Below are 27510 nucleotides of genomic sequence, written 5' to 3' on the forward strand. Positions count from 1 at the left end.
GGCCGCCGGCCCGGGGACAAGGTTTATTCCCGCAGGGATTTGGCCTGCCGTACCCGGACCCCTCGCCTCGGCCGCGGGTCTGTGCCCCGTCCTTCACCGGGCCGCTCACGTCACCCCCTTTTCCCGCTGTGTCCTCAACTCAGAGGAGCTGTGCCCCCGCCCGCCCACGCCAGCCCTCGCTGGGACCTCGGCAAAGCGAAGACTCAGCTCAGAGTAGACATCAGCACTGGCACGGCCACCCCAAAACTCCCCTCAGCCCAAGCCAATCCCAGGTGCTTCCCTGTCTCACTGTCCAGTGCAGAGATGCACGGGAATCAAGCGCACGGGGCTGAGCCCGACCCGCCAAGGGCAGAGAGGGGACAGGGAGAGAGGGGCCACATGGGGCTGCAGGGCTGGCAGTGCCAGGGGGAGCTGCTGCCGAGGATGATGGTCCTGTTTCACAAGGCAGCACTGGCTCCCTGCAGCCCCAGCCCAGCCCGCTGGGCACCCCAAGGGCATGGCATGGGTATTGTCACCCCAGGTGCTGCAGGCTGCTGGAGGCACAGACACAGCTCCCTGCACCTCCCAGACTGTGCCCACGGCACATGCCCGGGCAGGGGCTGAGTGCAGCACTGCCCTTCCCCACACCCGCACGGTGAGTTGGGCTCTGCTGGGCTCTGGCTGCAGGGGGGCTGCGAGTGCTGGGAGGGCTTTGGGAAACCCAGCCAGGGGGGCTACGAATGCCGGGGGGGGGGGGGGGGGTGGTGCTTGGGAAACCCAAAAGTCTGGTTTTGGAGCCCGGGGGAAGTGACAGCCCCAGGGATGGACTGGGGACACAGCAGCTGCTGCCCCTTGAACTCTGGCGTTGAGCAACAAGGCAAACAAGAGCCCGGGGAAGATCATAATCATGGTTTTATTTGTTATGATCCCACTGTCCAACTAATTGACTAGTTGCAAGTGACCCACAAAAAAATGGACTGAAGATTTACTGAAACTTTTTTTTCCTGTTCGTTTTTAGTCCAACATAAATGAGGAAGAAAAAAAAATACTTCTGACATTTCCAAAAAACAGAAATAATAGCAAAGTATATTAATATACATTCAACATATACTGCGCGTATTGATTACTACAATACAAAGCCATGATAAAAAAAAAGTGTGATACTGCGGATGGCACGGTGACGGCCCTGCGGGGCGGCTGCTGCTGCGGGGGGCCCGGCGACTCTCCCAGGATACAGTGTCATGTAAACAAAAGGAAAATGAACCAAAGGGACAGAGCAAAAGGCTTTCAGCGTTTCCCACCCTCCCCGCTCGATCCGGCGGGCTCCCCGAGCCCGCAGGCGCCGGGTGAGGGGCCGTGCTCGGCCGGGCTGCGGAGCTGCCTTCCCTCCTCTCTGATTGTCGGGATCGCAGAGCCGTCGGCGTTGTTCTCCCGGAGGAGGGGAGGCCGGGAAGAGGCACGGGGTAAAGGACAGCAAAGTCACCTCTGCCGTGCTGGTTTCACACTTCCTTCTGTGCAAAGTCAGGAGGGCTGGATCGATGTTTCCTTTAGTTTTAAAAAATATTCCAGAAAAAATGTCAGTAAGAAGGATCTGAGCTGGAGCTTGTCAGGTCCCAAAGGCAAGGGTGACACCACGTGCTCCTGAGCCCCGGCGGGGGGGGGGGGGGGGGGGGGGGGCGGCTCCCGCTCTATCCACCACGGGAAGGATGGAAAAGGGACAAAGAAGAGACCTCTGCACGTCCCGACTGTAAAAGGAGAATTATCACTGTCGCCACTGGCACGAGAGAAAACCAGTCACAAGTACAATGTCATTAAAAGAAATAAAATACTTTGAACAAAAGGTGCAAGTCACAATTCATATAGAACAAAATCTAGTTAAAAATTTCTCTCAAACAGAAATTCCTTTTGCCTTTTATTAATAACAATAATAATAAAACAACATTTACCAAAAAAAACAATTCCTACGTGATCAGGAGGAAAAGCGAAGGAAACAAAGAAAAATCCATCTGCCCTACATTAGCCAGGAAAAGAAAAAAACCCCAAGTCGTGGCAGATTTGGAAAGAAAAGGGAAGGGAGGACAGGGATGATCCTGTCAGCACCCCGACACACGAGAGGGGACAGAGCAGACAGAGGTGAGACAAGAAGTGGATTGCACCGGGGTGGGGAGGGCCCCCACCAGCGCTGCCAGGCCCACACCCCCCAGTGCGGCGGAACAGACTGGAAGGAGAGCGTGGCCTCCATCCAAGAGTGGCTCCAGTCCCCTTGGACCTGCCCACGGCAGGCTCAGGGAGGCTCAGCCTGGTGAGGAGCCCCGGGCAGGGCCAGCCCCAAGAGCAGCCCCAGCGCCGAGGCCGATCCTCCGTGTCGGGCTCAGGGCTCTGGGTGTAGCTGGAGTTACAGGCAAGTGTGGCAGAAATTAAAGAACCCAAAGGAACGACACACTGGATGAAGTGAGGATGAGGAAAGGGGCCATGGTATTCCAGTTAGTCAGAAATACTACGGCAATTTGGCGCAATGCTGCTAGATACTGTTGGTTTAAAATGGACCTTTTCATTTCAAAGCTGTACACGAACCCTGCAAGAGAGAGAGAGAGATGTTAGGGGACACCAGAATGGCACATCTCCTACAGCCCTCCAGCATCCCCAGGCCACTCCTGACCCTGCCCCAGGAGAGAGACCCTGCCATGCAGAGGGGTGTGAGCACAGCACAAGCCTGGAAGGAGGGATGCTGTCCCTGGGCAAGTGAGGGAACAGCAAAGAGCTTCAGCACAGGAGCTCTGAGTGGAATGTCACAACCCTCCAATGGAGCAATGAGCAGGGAAGGCAACCCATGGAAGTGAGGCCATGGAGGCAGCCCGAGGTGTGGTGTGGTGAGAGGACATAGGGATACTCACTCCCTCCTGGTTACACCCCTGCCTGCTCCATCCCAAAGGGCACCTCTGGGTGCTTGTAGCTCAGCAGGACGTCTGTGATACACGTCGAGGGGTAGCAGGAGGTGTTGAGGTGCTGGCTGCCATCACCCAGGTTCGCGTGCTCTTGACCTTCCAAACTCTCCCCACAGTCTGTAAGGGCAAAGAGGTGACTTGGCACTGTGACTCAGCTCCCCAAGGAGCTGCCCACAGCCCCCTGCCCCATGGGCAGCCCAAGGGCTCACCCTCGCCGTCCCTGTCCCGCAGCTGCTGACTGGCCATCAGCGACGACTGGCTGAGCACGGCGTCTGACATCCGAGCAGAACTCAGTGCTTTTCCTGCCATCAGACTCATCCCAGGCAAGTTATCCAACTGCACCTGTGGACATGGCAGGACATACTCAAGGGGAGCTCAGGAGAGGATCCTGCTGTTCCCCATCTGCCCATGGACATGGTGCCCAGGGAGACTCTGCAAACCTTCAGCAAGTGTTTAGAAAGACAAGAACTGCATCATGCCCAGCTTGGGTGCAGCCTGTCCCTTCAACAGGAGGATGGACTGAATGGTCCAAATCCCTCTGAACTAACAGAATCACAGCATAGCTGGGGTTGGACAGGAGATCTGGAGAGCATCCAGCATAAATCCCTGCCAGGCAGGGACACCTGGAGCAGGTGACAGAAACACATTTGGGTGTTTTTGGGATGTCTCCAGAGAGGGAGACTCCAGACCCTCCCTGGGCAGCTGTTCCAGTGCTTTGCCACCCTGCATGGAAAGAAGTTCTTCCTCATGTTGAGGTGGAACTTGCTGTGTTCTAGTGCTCCTCATCCTGTCACTGGGTACCACTGAACCAGTGAAGTTGTCATTCTCATCTACAACAGAAGGGAGTTGGAGCAAAGCACACATCAAGATTTGGGCAGGACAGTTCCCAGCACCCCAAACCCCACAGGGCACAGAGCACTGAGGTCTGGGCTACCATGCCCAGCTCCTTCACAGCACTGCAGGACCCACAGCTGGGCTGGATGTGTCTGCAGAGCCCTGTGTATGCTGTTTCAGAGGAGGGACGTGGGAGGCAAAGGCACCTACGTAGGCATCATCACTGTTCTGGATGGTGTGATGTCTCTGCAGGGTGCGGGGCCGTGGATGCTCACTGCTGGAGGGACGCACGGGGTAGCCCAGGCCGTTGTGGTCAGGCACCTGCATGGCTTGGCCGGGGGAGCTCCTGTCCATGCAGTTCCCTACGATGGACTCTTGAAAACCAGACAGGACAGAAAAAGGACAGGTTAGTACAAGGAACCTGCATCTCCTGTTCCACTGCAGAACTGAGATGTGATGCCACACACAAACAGTCCTTGCTGCTGACAGGTCCTAGCAAGGACAGGACCCCTGGCCACTCCAGTTGGAGTGGTACAGCACCATTGCCCCCAGGTTCACTCACACAGGCTTGTCCCTCCAGCATTAATATCCCAAAAGATGCCAGTGCTTGCTGTCTTCCATCAGGTCTGCAAAAGCAGCCTAAAGCTGGAGGCACTGGGGCAGGAGCACAGGAATCAGACCCTTTCCCACTTCTGCTTTCCCCTCGAGCCTGAGCTCGACCCCCAGCCTGCCCACATTGTTACACAAGAGCTGAGGGAGCCTCCAACATGGGATGCTCCAGCAGGGCCCCTTGGCAATTGTAAGCAACATAATCCTGCTGGAAGAGCTGGCCAGGATCTTCACTTTTATCAGATGACTTCTCCCTGTCCTCCTACAATCTGGCTGCGGGAGCACACCAGTGTTCTGCCTGGCAAAGTCCATCTGCACTGCAAGCTCTTGTGACTGAGGGTAAAGGCCACATTCCTATCAGGCAAAGCCTCTCGTCATTGAGTACATGATGTTTTGGATAATGTCCTGAGCCATGGAGGAGCCTGTCATCAGGGCTAAGCTTGCTGAGCACAGACCATGTCGAGCACAAATGCCCGACGTGGCTGCGAGCGCTGGGGAGCTGCCCCGAGGTGACACAGCTGCAGGTACATCCCTCACAAAGCAAGAGCTTTGCCAGGGCTTTGGCCAGTGGGAAGGGATGTCCTGCTGTGCTGGGACACCACATGGCTCAGCTCGCTCTGCAACTGCCACAAAACTGCTCCCCAAAGATATCTCATAGAATCCTAGAACGTCCCCACTTGGACCCACAAGGATCATCCAAATCCAACTCCTAGCCCTGCACAGGGCAGTCCCAAAGTCTGTCCACAAATTCAGCAGAATTCAAGTGAGACCCCATCCCATGTGGTCCCCATGCCGCTCACAGGCAGGGGAGCATGGACAGCACAGGCAGCACACTGGTCCCCGTGCCCTTCCTCCATCAGGAATGTGGCATTCCTGCTGGAGCCCTGTCCCGGGGCAGTCAGAGATGCAGATGCAGCCTCCCCCTGCCTTTGCACAACCATGGGGTTACGTGCGGTTAACAGTCAGCTTTCCCGGAAAAGCGAGAAGGAAAACATGAGGTAACAGATGTTAGTGGATCAGAGCCACCCACACACTGCTTGGGATGCTGCTCCAACTGTGGGAACAGTGGTTGGGGCCAGCAGCCTGCTGCTCCAGCTCCACAAACAGGCCCATCCCCAGCCCCTGCGCTGCAGGTGATGAGGACCCTGAGCCTGGAAGAGCTAGGACCCAAAAAGCAGCTGCCTTCCAGTGCCAGCACTGCACCGCTGGGGATGCTGCTTTGGATCAAGGGACAGACAGCCTGAATTGACACCCCCAACCCTGCAGAGGAGAGCCTTTCATCCCCACATCCTTTGTGTCACTGTGGCATGTGATGCTGGCACGACGCTGCCGCCAGCTCGGCTCCCTCCGTGCCGAGCCCAGGCAGGTTTCCCACGGGCAGTGCTCCCGGCCCTGGGATGGCTATGTTGGAGCAAAACTGGAGCAGGGCCGTTCACAGGCAGCTCAGTCACATCCCAAACAGATTTGGTTGGTTCTCAAGGTCCCCGGCTGCCATCCTTGGTAGATGCTCCACAGACATCTAGAGCTTTGTGATCAGTCAGCACATGCCCTTGGAAGCACAGACACTCCTGAGCCACGGGGAAGTTACGCTCTGCTCCAGGGAAAACACATCTGGGGAGCTGAGGCAGGGAGAGAAGATACCCCTCAAACTGCACCCTCGTTACACAGTCTAAGGAAAAGAGTGGGAAAAGCCAGGATGTAAGATTTGGTGCAGGTTAATAGTGGGAAAGCCCAGGGATACGGGATTTGGTGTAGATCAGTAGTGGGAAAACTGAGTGATGAAGGATTCAGTGTAGGTCAGAAGCCCAGAGGTGTAGGATTTGCTGTAGGTAAAGGTTCCTGGGAAGCTCTGAGGTGACTCTGCCTGGACCTGAAGCGGTGCAGGCCTGAGTCCAAGTGGGTTATGGAGGCCATAAGGAAAAAGGTACAAGCAGTTGCATCCCAGGACATAGTTTACTACAAACAGCCCTGTCAGAAGAGCTTTACACAAGCCTATTTGTAAACATTTATTTGCTTTTACTCATTTACAAGGCCTTGCAGTCTAAAGTCCTTCTCTTTTGTGTATCCAGTCCTTGCATCAGCAGTGTGGGGGCTGAGATTTGGCTTCTGACTTCACCAAACCTCACTGTCTATCTAATGGGCTACAGTGACAAGATTGAGACTCATGATTTTGTACCAAACACCCCTCCAGAGCTTCCAACCTCCACTGATCCTGGGGCAATTCCCCCCATTCTGAGCACAGCAGGGAAGTGGAGTTCTGAGAGCAAACACATCAGGAATTCAGAATTTAGGAGGATTTCAGCACAGCCCAGCCTTGTTCCTGCCCCCTGCCCACGCTCTGGGGGGTCAGGGCTTGGCAGCCCCACTCAGCCCTCCGAGCCAGCCTATTTCAGCCTGGTACTTTCCCAACAAACCCGTGCTGTGTCCCTGAACAAAGCTGGGCCTCCTGTGCCCTGGACACTGCTCCTCTGCAATAGGGCCCTGAGTGCCAAGGGCAAGTTGGTGGCTTCAGCCCAGAACCCCGAGTCCTGCAGGGAATATTGATCTGCCTGCTCAGCCTCTCCTCAAAGCCCTCTTAGCAAGGGGCTCAGAGGGTGTTTTTCCTGCAGAGGAGCCTGTAATTACAGCTCAGGCAGGAATTCTCTTACAGCCCAGTGCTGCCAGAGCAGCCACCAAGGAGCAAAGGCGCAGCTGCTTTCCAAGGAGCAGGAAAGGTCTTCAAACCCTAATGGCAAGCTGAAACTCACTCTCTCCGGAATCCACCCTTCCCAGTTCAAGCAGGGATAGAATCTTGCTGCTGCTGCTTCCCAAAGTGCCAGAGAGGCTGCAAGACTGCTGGAGCCACAGGACCCTGACCAACACTGTTAATGTGTGTGCTTGTGGGAGCTTTAGCAGTGCCTGGACTTGAGGGTCTGTGCTTAAGAGCAGGAATAAATGGCTACACTGCTACAGCAACAGCTGAGCTGTTCCTATCCCGTGTTTACTGGGGCTGGGGAACATCATCACCAAGAATAAACCTGTGGCTGACCATGCAGCATCCCAGAAAAGATGGCAGCAAGCTGGGCCCCGGTCTTTACCTGCCTGGAGAAGTAGGTCAAATTCCCAAGGGAAGTAGCCCATCAGGCTCCTTCCTTATTCAACCCTGTTTATTACAGAGGCTGTGCCTGCAATTTACTTCAGGCCACAAAAGCCAGAAAGAATCTTGGAAATTCTGTGCTATGCAAAATATGTCAGGAAACCCTTGGTGTGCCAGGTGGGACGGTGTCCTGGGTAGGAAGGTGAGTGGCTGTGGCACGGATGGACACCTGGCCTTACGGGCAGCAGGGAGCCTTACCTCTGCTGGGCACCTTATTCCTGAATCCAGGCGTGGGCTGATGCCTGTACTGGTGCGTTCCCAGCTCCTGCGCGGGATTAGCAGTTCCTAGCAAAGATTCGGGGTCCCCGTGCCCTCCTGCGTTTACAAGCAGAGGGGTCTCGTGGCAACCTTTGGTCAATGTGTTTGAACTCTTACTGTCAGGAAAGCTGTCCCTGTTTCCCTCGCAGGCGCAGTCCTCCTCCATGCTCTCTGAGTGGAACAGGGCTGGCTGGTGTCCATATCCCTGCGGCGGTGGCACTGAGGCAGGGACCTGCTGGATACATTCTTGCGCCCTGATTTTTAAGAGATGTTGGGGGCTGTTCTGGGGGTGGTATGTGTCAGCACTCTGATAAGGCAAAGACAACGACTGGCGCTCTGAAAGGTTCTGTCCCATGCTGGTGCCCATATTCCCAGCATCCCCTTGACTCATATGCCTGAACAACTCTTGGAATTCTTGCTGCTGCTGCTGCTGCTGCCGTCGTTTGATGAGCTGTGCAAATTCTGCCTGGGGCAGCCGCATGTCCGTGTGCCCCGTGAGCGAGTGCCGGGGGGAAAGCAGTCCCTGGAGGATGTGCGGTACCTGCTGGTGTCGGCTGTAGTCGGGAGGTGTCGGAGACAACAGTGCCTGCTGTAGTGCCGATGCTGTGTAGTGCTGCTGCTGCTGATGTGCATTCGGAGGGAAACTGGGGTACTGGTCGAGCTGTGGGACCTTCAGAGCTTGCTGGGCTGCAGGGAACCCCACCCCTCCTGGCGGGCTGTAGTTGCTGGGGGAAACGCGGGGCTGCTCCGGGAACAGGTGGGGGTGTAAGTGCACCTGGTCGTAGTTGGTGGGGGGATACCTGTTCACGTTCGAGGACAAGAAAAAGGACAAGTGACCACACTGCTCAGCGAGAGCCAGAGCTGCTCCTGCACGGGAGGGGCTTCCCCAGGCAGGTGGGACAGCAGCCCTGGCCTGGCTCACCAACTCCTTCCCAGGGACAGGGAGAGAGCGAGCACAGCACTGACTGGCAAGGACACCACGTCTCCTGCTGAGACTCCCACTCCCTCCTGCCCACAGTGCTGCCCCGAGCCGGGAGAGGCAGAGAGGGAGGGGCTCTCACCTGTGCGACTCGGCACTGTCGGCGCTGAGCTGCTTGGACAGCTGCCGGTGCCCGTAGCTGAGGGAGGCCATCAGGTTGGCACGGTGCTGCATCTGGATCTGGCTGGCGCTGGGGCTCAGGGACATCCCCCGTGTGTGGGACGCCAGGCCCTGCCCGCCCACCGAGGCTCCGGGCAGGAGGCTGCTGCTGACCATATCCCCGGGCTCCTGCACTTGGATGGTGACCTGCTGGGGCTGCGACTGCTGCTGCTGCAGGGCCAGGCAAGTCAGCCCCATGGTGGGGGGAGGGGAACAGTTACCCGACTGCGGGAAGATTGTGTTGTGGGATGGCATCCCTTGGAACTGGGACTGGGAGGCAGCACCTACAAGGAACAAAGAGCCTCAGCACCCCTGCCAGCTCACGGTGAGGCTCGGGAGCGAGATCGGCTCCATTCCCCAAAGTGCTGGACAGGGCTTGGATGAGCCTGGTCTAGTGAAAGGTATCCCTGCCTGTAGCAGGGGGCTGGAAAGGGATCATCTTTAAGGTCCCTTCCAACCCAAACCAGACTATGATGCTATGATTCATTCCATGACTCTGGGCCAGGCTGGGAGCCCAGTACGTGTTCGTATGGGTGCTCTGTCATGCTGTGCCAGCGTGCAAAGGTCACAGCCAGAGCCCCTTGCACCAAAACAGAAACTCTGCAGAGCTGACAGTGATTTGCATAAACCTGAGCATATCAGCCCTTCCTCCCCACCCCGGGAGTGATAAGTAAGGATCTTGTGACAAGGAACCTGACAGCACATTCCAGCTGGCAGCTTCTCGCGAGCTCTCGGTAACACCAGCCCTTGCTGCCAGATGGAGAATCTTTTACATCATCAGCAAACTGTGCAGGGCCTGGGCTGGGGGGGAAAGGAGCCCTGGCAAACCCCACTCTGCTTCCTCAGGGTTTGATGGGATCACATGGCCCCTGCCCAGCTCCCAGAACTGCTTACCATGGGGCTGGAGCACGCTGCTGCTCACAGGGGGTGGGCTGCTGTTGGGTTGCCTGAAGAGATGATTGTTGGGGTGGTTCGGGGGTGGGCTGGATGGCTGGATCCGTAACCTACGCAGGGAAACAAGCACCTTCTCACCATGCCTGATCCTTGTCAAGATGCTGTCTCAACTGTGAGAACTGATGCCAAACGCTGCAGGTCTTGTTCAAAATAAACACCATAAAGCCCTTGCTTTATGGGATCCCAAGGGATCCCAAGGTCTCTGCAGCTTGGCTTCTCTTTTGAGAGCCACCTCACTCATCCAAGTCATGCAGAGAGTGAGCATGACCTGGTGGCTGCCACAGAAACCTGGGGACAAGGACACTGCAGGCTCACCTCCTGACTCACTGCACCTGATGAGACACCCTGCTCTCATTTCCCGTAACTCAGCCTGCCTCACCTACAAATCAGGGTGCTGAGGGCAAGGAGGCTGGGCTCACCAAGGGCCTGAAAAAGTGTGAAACACCCAAGGAAGCATGAGAGAGCTTGGCTGCTGAAGTGGCAGCTTCAAGCCACTCAAAAGGCAGGACTGTCAATCCTCTACTCAAAGCAGGTCTGTGCCTTTGAATCAGATTTCTCTGATTCTGAAGTCCTTCAGACAGAATCCAGCTTGAAGGACCAGGCACATTCACCTGGGAACTGGCTGTGTCATTCTGACTCCATAAACCTCCAATTCAGCCTGGCCTCTCCTGAGCGTGTCAACTCATTCCTGGGCTTCAGGAAGAGGAAAACAGAGCTGTCCTAAAGGCATTTCTTTACCTCTGGAGCTGGTGAGTGAGCAGAGCTGGCTGGTTTTCACATGGAGCTTGCAAGGGTGGAGATGGCTGGGGAGGCCGGATACAGTCCTGAACCAAGCACCACAAGAAAACAAGAAGTGTTTGCAGTCAATGTCTCAGTCAGTAAATTTAGAAACACAGCTGGGTGAAGCAGGACATATCCAGATTCACTGAGTGTCAGTGCCTGACTGCAGCCCTGGCTGCCTCAGCTACCACAGCAGCTGTGCAAACATCTCTGGTGAAACCCTTCAGCCTTCCCGCTACAGCAAACTCCCCTCCCTCAATCCCCCCGGGACCTGCTCATGAGTTGCATCTGCAGCAACACAGGAAAACAGAGCTAAGCCTTCAGCAGCTCTGGCTTGGGCTGCACTACCTGAATCTGCTGATGAAGAATCTGATGGTGCTGCTCCTGCTGGTACAACATGTGCTGCTGCTGCGTCTTCTCCAGCGTCCTCTCATCCATGTGCCCACCGTACATCTTCTGGAGCTGCTCACACTCCTGTAAGGAATCCAGCATGTCCCATAAATGACCTTCTGGTGCACAGCACCCTGCTGTGTGTGGAATGCCATGCTCTGCAGCCCACCCCTCTGAGATAAAGCTGGTAAAAAAAGCCTAATCCCTTCCCTCTGACAGAATCAGGTACGCAGTGACATGGCAAAAAACCAGGAAAGCAACGGCTGCACGTGACACGGAGCTGGCACCGCTGTGTTCCCCTAATGCAGGCAGCAAGCTCTGGAAACGACACATCAAGGTGAGAAGAGCATCTCATTTGTGCTGTGCTGCACGGGGAAAGGCCTGTCCTGGGGCCAAATCCTGCTCCAGCCATTGGCAAGCTGTGCCTGGCTGCGCAGGGAGTATCCCACAATACACTCCAAACTCTGGTGGTAGGAGCTGCCCTTTCCCTGGACACCCTGGAACAGCCCCAAAACTGCTGCCAGAGGAAATGTGGGAGAGCAGGAGCTGCAGTCTGACAGGGCTGGTGGGCCCTGCAGGGACAGGGAGAACACTCATGGGTGGGCACAGCATGATGGATCTCCCCAGAAAAGAGGGGGCAGGAATCCCCCCCCAGGTGCCCAGCTGCAGGTGAACAGCTCATAGATAGAGAGGGCACTAAGGGTTTGCTGCAGCCACAGGGTAGGAACAAACCCTCAGCTGCAAGATCCCCATGGTGTCCCTCAGCCTTTCACGTAAAGATTCCTCTTTTCCGTCCTGAAGCAGCAAGACCGAGGTAGTAAGAATTCCTTGTGGAGGCTGTTCTGAGGATCCCCAGCCCTCCCTCACCTGCTGAAGCTGTTTGATGCTGCTGTTATTGCCCATCTTCTCCAGGTGAGCTTTGAAAGCCTGGATGCTGGCAGCCCCGTCAGAGAAGCGCCGGACTGGGGAGAAGCGCTCGGTGGGGAGGTGCAGAGTGTTGGAGTCCTTGTAAATAGAGCTGAACACAAGGGGAAGGAAGAGGGTCAGTGATACCAGCCAGAACACAAACTCCAGTGCAGACACTCCATTTCCACCAGCCTCCCAGCTGCCTGGAGGCTCCACACTGGGCAATCAGAGTGGGCACATCTGAACCAAGCTGTGCCCAAGGCACCACAAGCACTTCCTCTTCACAATGAAGTTTCTTTACCATCAGAGGGAGCCAGATTTTTTTCAGGAACTGTTCTCTCCCAAACCTGGAGCTCCCCATTATCACTGAGCTGCCATTAGGTGCCACCTGTGTTATCAGGAGCAGAGATAACCTGGCATACACTCATCACAATGTGCCTCACAACAAACAGCCAGGGCTCTCTGCATGTCCTCATGGCTTTCAGGCAAGTGCTCTCTGTGGAGTCTGATTTCTGGGCAAATCATAAAATCACAGAATGGTTTGGGCTGGAAGGGACACCTTCCACGATCCCAGGTTGCTCCAAGCCCTGTCCAACCTTGGACACTTCCAGGGACGGGGCAGCCACAACTTCTCTGGGCAACCTGTGCCAGGGCCTCACCACCCTCACAGGGAGGATTTTCTCCTATAAGTAAAGCATCTCTTCTGTAAAGATTCTGCAAATGCCATCTCCAGAACCCAGCATGCAACACTTAATGCACAGGCTCCAGCCGTAGCCTTTGTCTGTGAGAAGGTCATGGAGACGTGGCCTTTACAGCACCTCTGACACCAAACCCAGCAGGAGTCGACCTGGCTGCAGCTGGAGTGGTCCTGAGCTCCAGAGGTCACTCTGAGGGCCAGTTCCAGGCTCCCCTTGTCACAAGGTGACTGATGCTGGACCACTTCCAGCAGGCTGGGTTCTGTTTTGTCACTTTCTCTGCCTTAGGAGGACATAGTTCAGTTTCCTCCCAAGGAAAGAGCTGTGCTCCTGCCTTTTGAAGCCATCCCATCCATTATCCTGATCCATTTGTTCTGTTGCATTGATGGAAAGCAGAAGCTACAGATAAAATCATGCTGAGTTTTTGAAACCTGTGTGGGCAAGGCAGAACAGCTGCACTTCCCTGTACAGCCGTACTTCAATTCTGCTTTCAGATATTTAATGTGACAAAACCAGGGGCTACATATGAAGATACATAAGATGGCTTAAAATAGGTTAAGGGCTAAAATAAAACCCACCTGCCATTCAATAATGTGCTTTATTTACACAATGACTGCTAATTTCTGTGCCAGGTATGTAATGAACTCACTGTGGAACACTCTGTTTAGACCATAGTCAGATGAAATTTCCATGATTTCACAGGAAAAAAACACAGAACAGGCTCACAGCACGTTACAACACCAAGAGTGGAATGAGCAGATACCACCCTGCTCATGATGCAACAGCTTCAGGACTCCAGAGCCAAGAGACAGAGGTGACACCAACGTTATTTACAGGGTAAGTGTATTTAAAGTCTTGTAAAAATTCCGTTCCTGCTGTGTGTGAGGGACTTAGCTTACCTTTAGGATTTGCAGCAATCCTGAAAGCAGAACACAGCACATTCTGCTTGTTTTGCAAGCTGCACTCCTCTCTTCCTATCAAGCTATGGGCCTAGAAATGTTTCCCCTCCTGCTCTTCCCATCCCCCAGGCATCTCTGAGGGAGTAACTTGAGGGCAGAGAGGTGCTTATCTTGGTTTTCCGGAGCTCCAGCGTGGCACTAGCACTGTCTCAGTCTGCTCAGAGTTCACCTGTCCCTGCTGATTACATCAGTGCTCAGCTCAGCAGGTCTCTGGCTACAATAAAAAGGGTTTTGTCAAGCCTGCCAGTGTGAGCTACCTGAGGGGCTGAACACCAGCACCAGCCTGGCCTGGCAGCCACTGCTTTCCTAAGAGGCAGCAAACTCCAGTGCGCAGACGGTTCACTCCTAGCACTGAGGGGTCAGAGCACTTTAAAGCATTTTTTAAGTAGGTTTTTTTTTTTTTTTTTTTTTTTTTTTAATTAAGAGGAATTTAAGCTCCCTCTGTGGCATTATCATCTCCGGTTGGCTGCTGTAACAAGAACTCTGTCACATTAACACCTCTTCATCAGGACTGTCCCTCCCACACATCCTGAGTGTGTTTAGATCCAATCAAAGGTTCCCTCTTTCCCAGACTTTGTGATTGTTTTTTTCCTTCCCTGCCCAGCTTCCTTTTCTCACATCGTTCCCATCAGGGGTCCAGGTGAGAAATGAGATTACTCTTGATGAGCTTTGCAAAGAGACTTTGCAGTCAGAACACACAACTCTGGTGCAGAACAGTGAGAGTTTTAAGCTCTGCTGTGGATCACTCTTGGTGCAATCTTTTGTCTGCATCTGCCTCCAAAGATTTCTGTAGCAAATCTGCTACCTTGATGCCTACCATTACACAGGGAAAAGCTTTCCTCTAAGAAAAACCAGCTTATTCCCAATATTTCTGTGATGGCAGCCATTCCAGCAAATCATCTCCAGCCACAAAAGTGGGACTGGAGGGAAGATCCAGCTGATTCCTGCTGGTCCCTGCAGGCAGGGGGTCAGACACCCTCTGCTCTGTGGGTCTGCTCCTTGGTCCCTGTTCCTCCTCCTCCTCCTCACCCCTCCCTGCCAGCGGGATGTCCTCAGTGCTCCATTCCAGGGCACCTGGGCAGGATTCCTGGCGCAAGCTGCCCGGCCGGCCGGTGCCATTACTCACCGGTGCTGGTCGGGTCCCAGGTGTGGAGCCCAAGCCCGGGGTCGGAAGGACTGCTGTCCTAGCTGCCTCTGCAAGTCTGGAGGGATTTCAGCTGTAGGGTTGGTCATGGCCAGAGTGTGCCTTTTTGACCTATTTGCCAAGTATCTGCAACAAGCAGGAGCACATTTTATAACAGACTGATGGAAGTACTCCGAAAACAGGGAGTGTTAGATAACCCAGAGAAAATGGGAAGGAAGAAGCTTGTGCAGTGCTCAGAACGCACCACGGACATGCTGCCCATGCCTGTCACAGCACAGCACTGCCTCATCAGTCCTTTGGGGACAAGTGTAGTTTCAGCTGCTGGTGCTCCAGTGCCAGCTTGGAAAGAAAGAGGAGCCGTTTGCTCTTCCCAGCAGGAAAGCCACGTTTCATCTCAAGGGGAATGCTGGTATGTCCCTTTGGGAAACACCCACCTGCCCTCAGCGTGGATTCACTGCACTAGAGCAGCTCTGCCCCTCTGTGCCAGCCCGGGGAGCCAGGGCAGAGATAACCCAGCGGGAGCCAGGCACAGGACAGAGCTGCTGCTCCTGCCAGAGGAGCCCTCGCTCCTCACACCGACCCTGGGACACCCCGGGTCCGTTGTCCCAGCAGGGGAAGAGTGCCCGAGGAGTACAAGGAAGGGCTGGGCTGAGGCAGGGCTGTGCCAACCCGGTCCAAGTGCGCCATCTAGTCCTTGCTCCGCTCCGAGAAAGTCGGGAATGGCCCGGGAAGTGCAAGGAACGGGAACCCGAGCAGCAAGAGGGTCCCTCCCTCTGGAGCCACTAGCACCAAGGCTGGGCTTGCCTCTCACACCAGAGCTGAGGCAACAGCTTAAACAAAAGCTCGCTCTGCACTGGAAAAGAGCTGCAGGTCTTCTACAAACCCCTCAAAGACTGGGGAGGGGGAACTCAGAGCCTGTGCTACAGCAAGGATGTGGGGAAGGGCCAGACAGTGCTGAGAGCTGCTGCCTGCCTGCTGTTCCTGGCACAGCCGAGCTCAGGGCAGTGTGGGGGCAGAGAGGGGCTGAAGCCCCCGCCCAGGGCTGTGCCTGTTCAAGGCCGCTGGGATGAATGCCCGTGTGAGAACTCGACCCTTTGTGCTCTGTGAAGCAGCAGCGAGGCAGCTCTGGTAACCAGGCCGAGCACCACTCGGCCACTGACACCTGCACATCCTCACCTTTGCTCTTTTCCCCTGCAGCTGCCCCTGGGAAGCAGAAAGAGCAGCAAGCAATACAGACTTGCCCAAACCCAGCCTCTCTTTGCTGCTGAAGCCACTTAAGCAGAAGAAGCAGGTTAACAGTGCCGTGGTGCCCCGCCAAAGCCCGTGCCATTAGCTGTTTAAGAATCATTTGATGCAGACAGGGAAAGGTTCCCAAAGAGCTTTACTGTTGTGGTTTGCTAAGATCATTTTATTTCAGCCCTCCAGGGAACAATCCAATCACGAGCTCTAACAGCGTTTCGGGTGGAGGAAAGTTTCCCAAAGCTCAAAGGAGATGTGACTGTTCCCTGGAACAGAGAGAAGACTGTGCTCTGCTTTCAAGGTCAGATTAAGGAGGGCAAAAGCTGCTCACTGATGGCTGCAAACAGAGTATTTGGGGCAGTGTTCTGAGAAGCTAAATATTTGCATCTGTCCCTGATGTTAATGCTATTTACCCTTCTCCTCTGATGACTACTGACATGTTGCAACACAAGGGGTGGAGAACAAGTTAACACACAACCTGGATGGTGCTTTTTCAAGGCCATCTGGTGGAAGAAGAACATGTGCTGTGAAAGAACTAACGGCAGCACTGTCGAGAGCAGTGAAGTGACCTCTGAGTCCAAGGAGACTTGGTTTTCAGTGGGATCTGAACATTTCAGTACCTTGCAAAATACTGCACAAGGGTTTCAAAATGTTTCCAGCTGAGCTAATGCTTTAAAGGCTCAACTGAAACCTTCAGGTTTAGAGTAGTGAGAAATCTGCCCAGGTAAGATGTCCAGGCATCCCCTTGCCAAGAATGAGATACATTGTGTTTGCACAGCCAGAAAGACCACCTGCTGTTTGAGGTGCTGTCAGAGGACATCACTGGCCCTATATTAAAACTGTTAATGGCTGTTGAAGCTATTATTGAGGTTACAAGTATACTTTCTAGGCTGAGGTAGGCAAAAGGAGTCTCAGTGCACAGTCTGTCACTGCTCACACGCACTGTTCCTTGGGAGCACTGAGAGGAGCACAGCTGGCCAAGGCTCTGGAGCATGATCTGCACCCACCCCGGTCTGCAACAACCGCCCGTCTGAACCCTGTGAGCCCCTGGGGAGCCACTCCCTTACCCAGGTGATGACCTGTACAAAGGTGGGATCCAGAAAGCTCTTCCAGTTTGAGGTAAGAAGCAGGAGCACCCACCACGTGTAGTGCCCAGCTGGTTAGCAGAGAAGAAACTATGCAAAAGCTCCTAAGAAAATGTTAGCAAGGCCGTGGTTAGTGTGCTCATGGACTGAGAAAATACAAGCACATTCTACCCACTTCCTACAATGTGTTTAGAGCAGACACAGAGAACAGAAGTTCCCAGCCTGGGAACTAATAATGTTTTCCTTATTGGAGCAGACTATTTTAAGGCCTGATGCTAAAATAAGCAGCTAAAGGTACCCGTAATTCCAGCAAGCTCACTTTGTTTGAGGCATCAGAGTTGGATGTTTACTGCATGTCTTGACACAAAAGCTGCTGCACTGGCACCCAAGGCCACAGAGGACATCCTCCCACCTCCAGCACCCAGCAGGGAGGGGAATCCCTCAGCACTCACTTGGCAGGTTAGTGTGGATTGCATGCTGGTGCACACTAAGCAAAGGAATTTAGCAGTTCCAAGAGTTTCTGGAGAACCTACTGCTCAATCAGCTACCCATTTCAGGGGAATCCAGCTTTGCAAGCACCCAGTAGTGCCAGAGGAGTAACTGCCTACAGCTATCAACACCCACAGGAACAGAAGTGTTGAGCCTTTGCTGTAAAACCAACAGTGGTGCCCTAATGAGGTGGCTGTGTTTGAATCAGCTCTGGAACAGCCCAAGGTGAACCTCATGGAGGTAGGAAGGGCAAATGTTAACAGAGTGGGAGTTACCTCTGCACAGCTTCCTGATCTGGCTCCCCATCAGAGCTCTCCTCGTCCACAGGGGTGACAGCTGGGACAGCCTGCAGAGAGAGAGAAGGCACAGCTCAGGAGGCCACCCAGCACAGTCCCCTTCCCACAGGGGACACCTGATCTTCCCAAACAAGCTTCCACAGGCGTGTGTGTTGGCTCCTCTGCAGCACCAAGGAAACCTGGCCAAGAACCCCTTCCAACATTCCTTCCCCAGTCCAACTGCCTGGGGAGGGCTGCTGCTACTTGGAGAATTCATTGATTCAGATGCACCCAGGGAGTGAGAACACGCCTGAATGCCTGAGATGGACACTTAAGTTTTTCCCATTGGATCAGCAAAGGACAAAAGCAACCATTAAAAAGTGCACAATTCCAGAGAGGAATACACAAGCCCACCTGCACCTTCCAGGAGAGTGCAGCAAATCCCACAAGGGCGAGCAGCGAGCGGGCGCCTCCCCGCAGTGTTGGGCCTGCTGTGACCTGGGCACAGCCACCTCTGCCTGCGGGAGGGGATATTTTTAAGCACTCTGCCTCCCCTGTGCTACTCACTGGCGTCATGGTGACGAGCGGCGAGGGGCCCCGGGGCCGCTTGAGCAGCTGCTGCGCGTGCAGCTGGATGTTGGCCCCGCCGTCCGACGCCCGCCGGCCCAGTGGGCCCATCCCGTTCAGCAGCTGCAGGGTGGGGGGCTGCAGCAGGGACTGCTCCTGCAACACACACACACAGAGCACCATTACCCACCCCAGCCACAGCCAGGGGACACGCACCAGGAGAAGACAAGTCCTCTGGGCTTCAGCATCTTGGATAATGTGAGGCAGGGAGAGGCAGCATCAGTGGGTGAGCAGAGTTTAACTCTGCAGCTCCCTGCATGCTGCTTTAGCTGCCAGGCAGGCTGCAACCTGCAGCTCAAAGCCAGGCAGCACAGTCCTATTTCTTCCAAGCCCATTTATGAATTTCATATTGTACTGCTCTTTCATTCTTCAGCTTCTTCACGAAATCACAAAATGTTTTGGGTTGGAAAGAACCTTAAAGGTCATCTCATTCCAACCCCCTGCCATGGGCAGGGACACCTTCCACTATCCCAGGTTGCTCAGAGCTCCATCCAGCCTGGCCTTGGACACTTCCAGGGATGGGGTATCTGCAGCTTTTCTGGGCAACCTGTTCCAGTGCTTCACCACTCTCATAGTAAAGAATATTTTCGTAATATTTGAGCTAAACCTACTTTAGAGAACCAATTGGAATCATATATAAAGAGAGTAATTCTTGAGGCTTATGCAGTCCAAGGAGTGACAAATAGAGGGAGCAAGTGTGAGCACAAACACCCTTCCCACCTGGCAGGGCACAGAGCACAGCAGGGATCATGGGCAGTACCTTGTACTCCAGCTGCCCCGTGGGCTGCAGGTTCTGCCTGGGCAGCACATTGTGCATGAAGTTTACATTCGGGGTCACCTGCAGGAACGGAGCCTGAGGAGTGACACGGGGGAAGCCAGGCAGGAGCTTCTGCAGGTCTTCCATGACTTCCGTCCTGTACAATCACATTTGGAGAGGTGAATTAGCCATGATGTGGGGAAACCCCTCACAGACACAGTACACCCAGCTTCCCTTGATAAAAAGCTTCTTACTGCTCTGGAAAATGGTCACACAGAGCAGCCAAACCACTCATTGGTTTTATTTGTTCCTTCCTTCTCCTCCATGTTGAGATTTGTCAGAATTAGCTCTTGGCATTAACCTCAATGGCTTTTATCACAAAAACTTCACCCTGGACATGACAGCAGTGCAGCCCAGGTGAGACACTTGCCTTGACCAAAAGCACAGCTCACTCAGAGCTGATCAGAAAGAGCAGAAGGAAAGTGTCTCATCCCCATCTAAAGCACTGAGTAAGCTGTGCAGGGGGACTGGGACCTTTAAAGGACCACCCAGAAGGACCAAAGCCACATGCTTGGAGTCAATGTCCAGGTCAGAGTGCAGTACTCACCGTGGGTCTGCTACTCCCACTGTGTGCCTCCTCATGGAGAGGTAGCGGACCAGAGCCTCGGGTGATGGTTCCTCCCCTTCATCACTGTCCAGGTTCATTGTTCCATCAGTCTGGGTAGGACAAACATTAGAGATGTTGAAATGCAACATGAGGATCAAAGGAGAGGCTTCAATGTGAACCAGAAAAGGAGCTTGCAGGGGTCATGGGGATGTGCCTCACCTCCACAATTTGGTTCTCAGGGTTGATGAGCTGGACTTGGGGCACGTTGATGTTCATGGTGTTGCCAGTCTGTTCTGTCTGCTGAGTGGAGAGATCAGGATCAGAAGACACAAACACAGCACTGCTTTACAAACACTGCTGGATTAACACCAGCCCTAAGCACCTGCAGCAGAGAGGTGACCCTGGAGCCAGTGAAGAGCTGTTTACTCTCAAGAGGTTGCCTCTACCCCCCTTCCTTCTGGAAGGCAGATCAGCCAATGCACAAACTGCTCCTAACCTCAGGATTAGGGCACCCTAAGCACACACCAAATTCTCAGGGGAGGAACGTTCTGACACTTCAGCCAGGGCATGGACACCCATGAGCACATGTGAGTTTAGCAGGTGAAGGACTGGCTGGCCTTGCAGGGCTGGAAGAACACTGGAAAGGGGATGCACCTGAATGTTGGCCGAAGTGGGGAAGGTGATGGTGCGTGGGATGCTGGGCGAGGGTGCAATGCGCAGGTTCTTGTGTCTCTTGAGGCGGTCGCAGAGCAGGCTGTAGATCGCGCTGTAGTGATCATATGCGTCGGCTTGCAGCGACTGGAAGGCAAAGCAAGAGTGGTCACTCCTTCTCGTGCAGTGATGAAATACATTTTATACTGTGCTGGGGCTGCTCAGCTGCCACCGAGCACAGCCACTGATCAGCAAGAGGAGCAGGCAGGACACGCCAGGCCTCACCTGCACTGTGCGCTCCTTGTCCAGCCCCATGTCCGCCATGGCCAGCAGCACGTCCTCGTTCAGCGGCTCCAGCTGCCTCTCGGTCTTCAGGTGCTGACACTCTGCTATCAGCTGTGAGGGCACAGGCACACAGGCACAGTCAGAGCTGACATTTCCAAAGGCACACTGATGAGTCACAGCGCTCCCAAGAGCCCAAGCACTGGGCTCTGGCTGCAGCTGGCATGAGGTCTGATGGCAACCAATCCGAAATCCACTGCCCCAAGCTCCCAATGCCACGGGGGAAGATACAAAAACATACATAGATAAGGAGTGATGTGGAAAGCAAGGCCAGGAGACACAGAAAAGGGAAATGCCACGCCTGGGAATGAGGATTCCCAAAGAGCAGAACCAACACTGCAGCACCACGTGCCCAGAGCCTGTTTGAGTCACTGAGCAGATGCTGCTTGCTGCTGCTCACCCTGTCAAACTCTGCATCAGCCTCCCCCAGCTTCATCCACTTGTGTTTGCAGATCTGCTCCATGGAGAGCCTCTTGCTTGGGTCCAGCACCAGCATGTGGCGGATCAGGTGTTCACACTCTGCCAGGGAAGAGAGGCTGGGTCACTCGTGGGGAGGGACATAGCTGCTGCAGCATTCCCATTCCAAGTTCCCCTCTGTGAAGTCACCTCACAAAAATACTGCTTCTCTTCTGCCCTTCACACCTGCTGGGTCCTCAACATGCCACACTGCTGTGGACATTGATTCCCCTGTGCTAGGAAGGAGCAAAGCCACCATGGCTATACAGAGCCCTGTCACCCTGTCCCTCCCCATCTTGATGTGAGTGGCTTTTGGAGGCTGAGAGCAAAGCAGCCTTAGAATGCTCTCCACTCAACAGCTCACTGTGAGTGATTTCTCCATCATATTACACCTGTGCTGTCACCAAGAAGAACTGCTGAGGCTCTCCTCTTTAGGCTGGGATCTAAGTTTGCTTTGAAAGCTCCACGAATTTTCTGCATGGAGAGAATCTCTTCCCCAAATAAGACAGCAAGCAAAGCAGCTTTTAGCTGGGAAACTCCACACAAAATTATTCCTTAACCTGACAGCAGGAAACCAAGTACCTACACGTCTCTTTGTTAAGCTGATTTTATAGGAACATTAATCACACTTTTCACACCCAAGATTTATTACTAAAGTGTTTTTGCATCAGCAGGACATAAACGTTCATCTCTGGCGGGGCTGTTGCTGGAAATTCACGCCCCACAATGCTGCAAAAAGCCAAAACTGAAAGAGGTATAGTGAAAACCCAGGTGGCTTCCCCCTTACCTGTGGACATGAAGAAGGGGATGCGGAACTTCCCGCTGAGCACCCGCGCGCGCAGGTTCTGCAGGGTGCTGCCATCGAAGGGCAGGGCCCCGCAGACCAGCACGTACAGCACCACGCCGAGGCTCTGCGCACAGAACAAACCCAGTCAGCAACGCCAAACGGAATGAAAATCCATCTCTGGGCAATGCATGCTTCCGGCACCTCCCCCCGACAGGCAAAACACAGGACATAGTAGTCAGAATGCAGTTTTGGAAGGGTTTCCTTGGAAAACACTTTTTGCTGTGTCAGGGCTTTTCTCCAAGACATGTACTGAGCACTCAGGAAGCAAAGCCAAACAAACAGAGCAAAACTCAGATCAAAGCCAGAGAGAAAGAGGCTCATCACATACCCAAATATCAACTTTTGGCCCATCGTACTCCTTGCCTTCAAAGAGCTCTGGAGCAGCATAGGGAGGACTCCCACACCAGGTTTTAAGGAGCTGGCCAGGGGTGAAGATGTTGCTGAACCCAAAATCTGAAAGAACAAAGAGAACTGATGAGATGAATGTGATCCACTCCAACTGTCCTGAACAAATGGTATTTCAGTAACTTGCTGAGTATGTACAATCCTGTAATGGGTAACTGGTACACAGACACTGGAAACGGAATCACTGAGGTTAGAAACGACCTCCAGGGTCATCAAGTCCAGCCTGTGCCTGATGTCTGCCTTGTCACCAACCCAGACCACTCCAGTCTTTCCTTGGACACCTCCAGGGGTGATGACTCCAAACCTCCCTGGTGCCCTGAGCTCTGGGCAGTGCCGGCAAGGACAGAGTGCAAAGGGAAAAAGAATGGGAATTCTGATTTTTCCAGAAAGCACTACAGGGGCTGCAAACTTTGGTTATGGTGGGCAGCTCTATGAACAGAGTCAAATCACTCACTAAGAGCAAATAATAAATCCTGAAAGAGAAAGGTCTTCACCTCACAGGCAGCCAACCATCAGCTTATGTGGGCACTAATGGCATTCTCTGTTAATTAACCTGCCTCCCCCTGGCTCACAGTTGAGACCTGCAGTGGAAAGGGCAAGGAAGCCAGTCTGTATCCAAGTGAAGGGAACTGGTTCTTGTAAAGAGAAAGAATCTTCACTACTAAATTTCCTTCCTTTTTTCCCCCTCAATTTAATTGAAGCAATCACAGTCTCAGAGAGCAGTTCTGAGATGTCCACATGTTTTTTCTAATACATTCAAGATTACCAGTTAATTACCAGTTCCACACTGAATTCCAAGTGAGGATCACCAGTGATGACGAACAGCTCTGTGCCAGAGGCAGGCAAATCCCACCAGCACTACCCAGAATGCAGTGACTGGTGACGAGTCCATGCTCCCTCTTGCTGCTCTCCTTACAGGATTTTCCATGACCTAATTTCAGGTGACTCCTCTCCTCCTTTGCAGAGCGTCTGCAGAACCTAGCAGAACACCTGGTACTGCTCCTGCCAGCTCAGCTCCAGGGGGGCACAGCCGAATTCCTTCTCCCTGTCCCTTGGCGGGGAGAAAATTCTCACTGGGGAGATGATTTATGCATGTGGAGAATACCTAACACAGTCTGTACCTGTGGAAACACCCGGAGTACACGCCAGGCTGCTCCAACCCCACCTCAAAACGGAGCAGAGATGGTAAGTGTTCTTTAAAAGGCACTGTGATATCAAAACAAGGCACTTACACGCCCGTTGGGTTTTTACTGTTGGCAGTGAAGCCATCTAAACCTCCAGTCAGCCTTTGGAGGACAATTCCAGGGAAATAGCAAACAGCTGCACAATTGTCTTTTCCACCTCTGCAAGCTTTTGAGCTGCTTGTCTCATGTTCAAAGCAGGCTATGTAACAAGTGCCTGAGTTACGGCCACCGGAGCTGGCAATAAATGCTGCAGCACTGGATGTATTTCCCAACACAGCATTTGTATCAGGTTTAGACATAAACTCCTTATGACTGTGGAATTATGGCACTTCCCATATATCGAGCAAGTTATCCTGGTTTAGTTACTTTTATTTGTCCTTGTAAGTACACGAGTGGGCTTTGAGCACCTGGGGAACCAGCTGTCTTTTCCGAGGAGTGCACAGCCAGGAGCAGCTCTGGCCCTGCACAGGTGAGAGGCCCGAGGTGCTCCCCACTCTGCTGCACAGGTCACAGCGAGTATCAGCAGCAGGGGCAGGGTTGTGCCATTCCAGGTCCATGCCATTCCAGGGCTGTGCCATGCCAGCTGGCAGCACCATGGTCTTGGAACTGACATGCAACAGCTGCCTCCTGCACCCTCCTCTGCTTCCTGCAGATTGGTTGGCTGGGAAACTTCACCCCTTCCCCATGGTGTTGAAATTTGTCCAGGGATTCACAGCTCTTTTGGACAGGGAGAGGAGGTGGGGAGAAGGGAAAATGCAGAGTCTGTCCTTAGGGAACGGGGCCAGTGGTCCCAGAGCTCTGCACTCGCCCTGGATCTCAAGGTGAAACCTCTCTCTGTGAGGAGATGCTGCCCTGCCCAGCCCCTCCTAGGATCAGCCAGTCTGCTGGGCTCTATGGGAAGATGGATCCAGGCAGATCCTGTACAGGGACACTGCTCCCAGACTGGAAACGGCTTCCAGATCCCACCTGTGCTGTGGAACTGAGGTCAAGGCTGGGGAAAACAGCAGGGCTTTAAAAACACAAAGAAAGTTCATGGGAGGATTTGAAAACCCTGGAGCAACTAAGCACAAAATCTAAACCAAACAAAAACACAAATTACAACTTAAACTTTCTTACAATCTATGGCCAAGGAGATGCATAAATCCAAATCCTCAGGGAGCAATCAGTTCTCATTCCACAAACAGATGCAGAGGGAAAGAGGCATTTTTGAACAGCAAGGTGAGTCACAATGACGTGATACAGTGAAAATATTTGAAACAAACATCTCTGCTACAAAACAGTGGGTCCAGTCCCTCAAGTTTCCTTGGAAAGGAGCTCAGGGAGTGGCATCAGTTTCTACCCAACAGGGATTTCATCCTCTGGAGGGGAAGGAGCAGCCGGCTCCTGCAGACAAATGCAAAGCGATGCATAGATCAGATTCCTCTCCGAAACCATACCCCGGGAAGGCTGGGGTGTTTAGCAATCATCAACTCCTGGCTGAACTCTCCAGCTGGGAGCACAGGGAACGCAGTGCCAGCAGCTACTGACTCAGACTCTGAGAAGGTACACTGGAGAAAAAGCATCCATGGGAAAAATGAGAGCGAGGGTCACAGCATTGGGATCTCGCTGTTTACGGAAAAATAGCGAAGCAGCAATCAATCAAAAACCAACCCAAACACTGAGCACCAGAGAGACCAGCAGCATTGCCCACCCCAGGGCTGCAGGCTGACAGCCAGGACCTGCCTCATGCCAGGCAAGGGATTTAAAGCTGCAAATGGACGTCAGGTGGAAAGTGCCAGAAAATCTGCACTGGTGAGAGCCTGAAAAGCTCCTAAGTTTGAGTTAGACACAGTTAATGGGTTTGGCAGTGAAGGTTCAGCTGGTTCTCCACCAGTGTAACTGGTGTGTGCATTTCTGTAGCATTTCTCCCAGGAGGTCTGGTGTGAAGCAGATCTGTTGCTATCACTTTTTTTTTTTTTTTTTGGCTATTGAAACAATGGAAGAACTGGTGTCAAGTTTTAATTGATGAGTTATAGGGAGAAAACTTAATACTTGGAAAATCCTATACCATAAATCAGCTTTTCCAGGCTACTTTTCAAAGCACTACAGCATCTTCCTGCCAAGGCAAACACTGCCACCAGCAGGGTGGGGACTATCTCCTGGAGTCATTCTGGGAGCACAGATTTGGAAGGAAAATAGTTTCCAACTCCCTTAGATAAAAAAGGGTTTCCACAATTTCCAGAGCTTCTCAGTCTGATCATGTGAACACTTCTCCAGCAAATCCAGCTGAATTCCAGTTTCCACCTGGGTTAGTTTTTAACTTCTCGCTATTGGCCTGGCACCTCCCCCTCCACACAGAGCGGATTTTTCCCGTGAACACAAGATGGCCTCAAACCATTAGTGCAGCCTCTGTATAAAACACCAGAAAGTGCTGCTCAGAGACCTCCCCAGCAGCCTCTCCCTGAGCTCCGCAACCTCTCCACTCCTATTCCAAGGAGCTGCACTCCTGCTTCATCAGTGATGCGTCTCTCACTTATCTCCTGCTCCCAGAACAGAGAGGAGCAGGTTATCATCCCTGTGCCAAGGAGGACATGGTTCACACTGTTAAGCATCAGAGGGAACTCCATGAAGTCCATCTCTCCTTCCTAATCCTTCCCTGCTCCCTCCTCACAGATGGAGTATGAGGGAAGCATAAGAAATTACTGATGGTTTTACCACAAACCAAGTGCTGAATTCTAATCTAACACCTCCGGATGGTACACGAGAGAACAGCAACAATAAGCTAGACTGTTTCCTTTCTTCAAGATGCTATCAAGACAGAGGAGTATTTCCCATCTCCCAGAAGTAAAATTGCTCAGACTAAAAAATTTTGTAGCCCTCAGCACTTTAAAAAAAAAAAAAAAATCAAGTTACAACCCCTTGCAAAAGACAACAATTTCACACAGGAAGTCTGATGGGAGAGGGCGCAACCAAGTGCTTTCCAAAGGTGCCTTGCTGTGTTCTGGGAGAATTAAATGCTGAGTACAAGATCTACCACTTCCAAAGCCTATGAAATGAGATGACCAGGGCAGAATCACAGAACATTCTGAGTTGGAAAGGACCCACAAGGATTGAGTTCAACTCTTAAGTGTTAAATCTTGTTGGTTCAATTGGTCATAATCTTACCAAGCCCAATAAAGTCAAGCCTAGTCAGTGCCCCCCAGAAATCAGCCAAGGCTCAGTCTCATGGTCTGAGGATCACAGACATGCAGCTGTGTTAGGTCAGGACAGAAATGCCCAGGGTGGAAGCTCTCTGGAAGGGCAGTTAGTGACAAAAAAATCCAACTGCCTTGCAAATTTCTGGGAGCAGGCAGTGAGATTGTTCAGCTCCTTCAGCTTCTCTCCCTGCAGGGAATAAACCTTCAAAGCACTGAAGCCACTCCAGCTCTGTCACACCACATTGTGAATGATTCCAGGAGCACAGTTTCCCCTTCGCTGCTCCACCATCACTTTGTCATCCCTACTTTGCCATTCCTGCTCTCTCACCTAGCCTGACCTGCTCTGAAGAAGCCCTGAACCAGCAGCAGGACTCAGGACAAGGTCAATTTTGTGACGCCGTCTCACCCATCACCCAGAGGAGTGAACACTGCAGTGCCTGCAGCCTGGGAAGCCAAACCTGACTTTTTTTCCTTCATTTACTTTGCACTACTTGAAGGGAGGTATAAATCCCCTGGCTACAACATGGCAGTTTCAGCTCTGGGCAGCAGGCCACTCAGAAATCCAAAGCTTCCTTTAGCTGCACCACGTTTCCTTCTCCCTGAATACCTGGAAGCAGCCAGTGCCTACATTTATTAACTCCTG

The 27510-nt window shown here is 53.1% G+C and overlaps 1 protein-coding gene across 3 annotated transcripts in view; it reads right to left on the reverse strand.

Annotated features, from left to right (window-relative positions):
* Nucleotides 1–1878: 1878 nt before the first annotated feature.
* The window catches only part of SIK3 (SIK family kinase 3), a 68490-nt gene continuing 42858 nt past the window's right edge, over nucleotides 1879–27510 (reverse strand). The window contains exons 5-25 of one of the 3 annotated variants that reach the window (XM_083878114.1): nucleotides 22431–22555; nucleotides 22043–22166; nucleotides 21200–21318; nucleotides 20743–20853; nucleotides 20461–20604; nucleotides 20026–20103; nucleotides 19807–19916; nucleotides 19203–19356; nucleotides 18383–18538; nucleotides 17816–17886; nucleotides 14710–14853; nucleotides 11891–12041; nucleotides 10982–11107; nucleotides 10592–10677; nucleotides 9794–9903; nucleotides 8823–9183; nucleotides 7879–8561; nucleotides 3969–4132; nucleotides 3134–3266; nucleotides 2874–3041; nucleotides 1879–2554 (exon numbers count right to left, since the gene is read on the reverse strand). In XM_083878114.1, the coding sequence (XP_083734240.1) occupies nucleotides 2884–3041; nucleotides 3134–3266; nucleotides 3969–4132; nucleotides 7879–8561; nucleotides 8823–9183; nucleotides 9794–9903; nucleotides 10592–10677; nucleotides 10982–11107; nucleotides 11891–12041; nucleotides 14710–14853; nucleotides 17816–17886; nucleotides 18383–18538; nucleotides 19203–19356; nucleotides 19807–19916; nucleotides 20026–20103; nucleotides 20461–20604; nucleotides 20743–20853; nucleotides 21200–21318; nucleotides 22043–22166; nucleotides 22431–22555 (3308 nt within the window). In that variant the 3' untranslated portion in view covers nucleotides 1879–2554; nucleotides 2874–2883. Of the gene's footprint in view, nucleotides 2555–2873; nucleotides 3042–3133; nucleotides 3267–3968; nucleotides 4133–7701; nucleotides 8562–8822; nucleotides 9184–9793; nucleotides 9904–10591; nucleotides 10678–10981; nucleotides 11108–11890; nucleotides 12042–14709; nucleotides 14854–17815; nucleotides 17887–18382; nucleotides 18539–19202; nucleotides 19357–19806; nucleotides 19917–20025; nucleotides 20107–20460; nucleotides 20605–20742; nucleotides 20854–21199; nucleotides 21319–22042; nucleotides 22167–22430; nucleotides 22556–27510 lie in introns of all 3 variants that reach the window. The other 2 variants (XM_083878113.1, XM_083878115.1) reach the window with 2 other exon arrangements.

The sequence above is a fragment of the Zosterops lateralis genome, assembly GCF_965231275.1.
Source record: "Zosterops lateralis genome assembly, chromosome: 25".
Lineage (NCBI taxonomy): Eukaryota > Metazoa > Chordata > Aves > Passeriformes > Zosteropidae > Zosterops > Zosterops lateralis.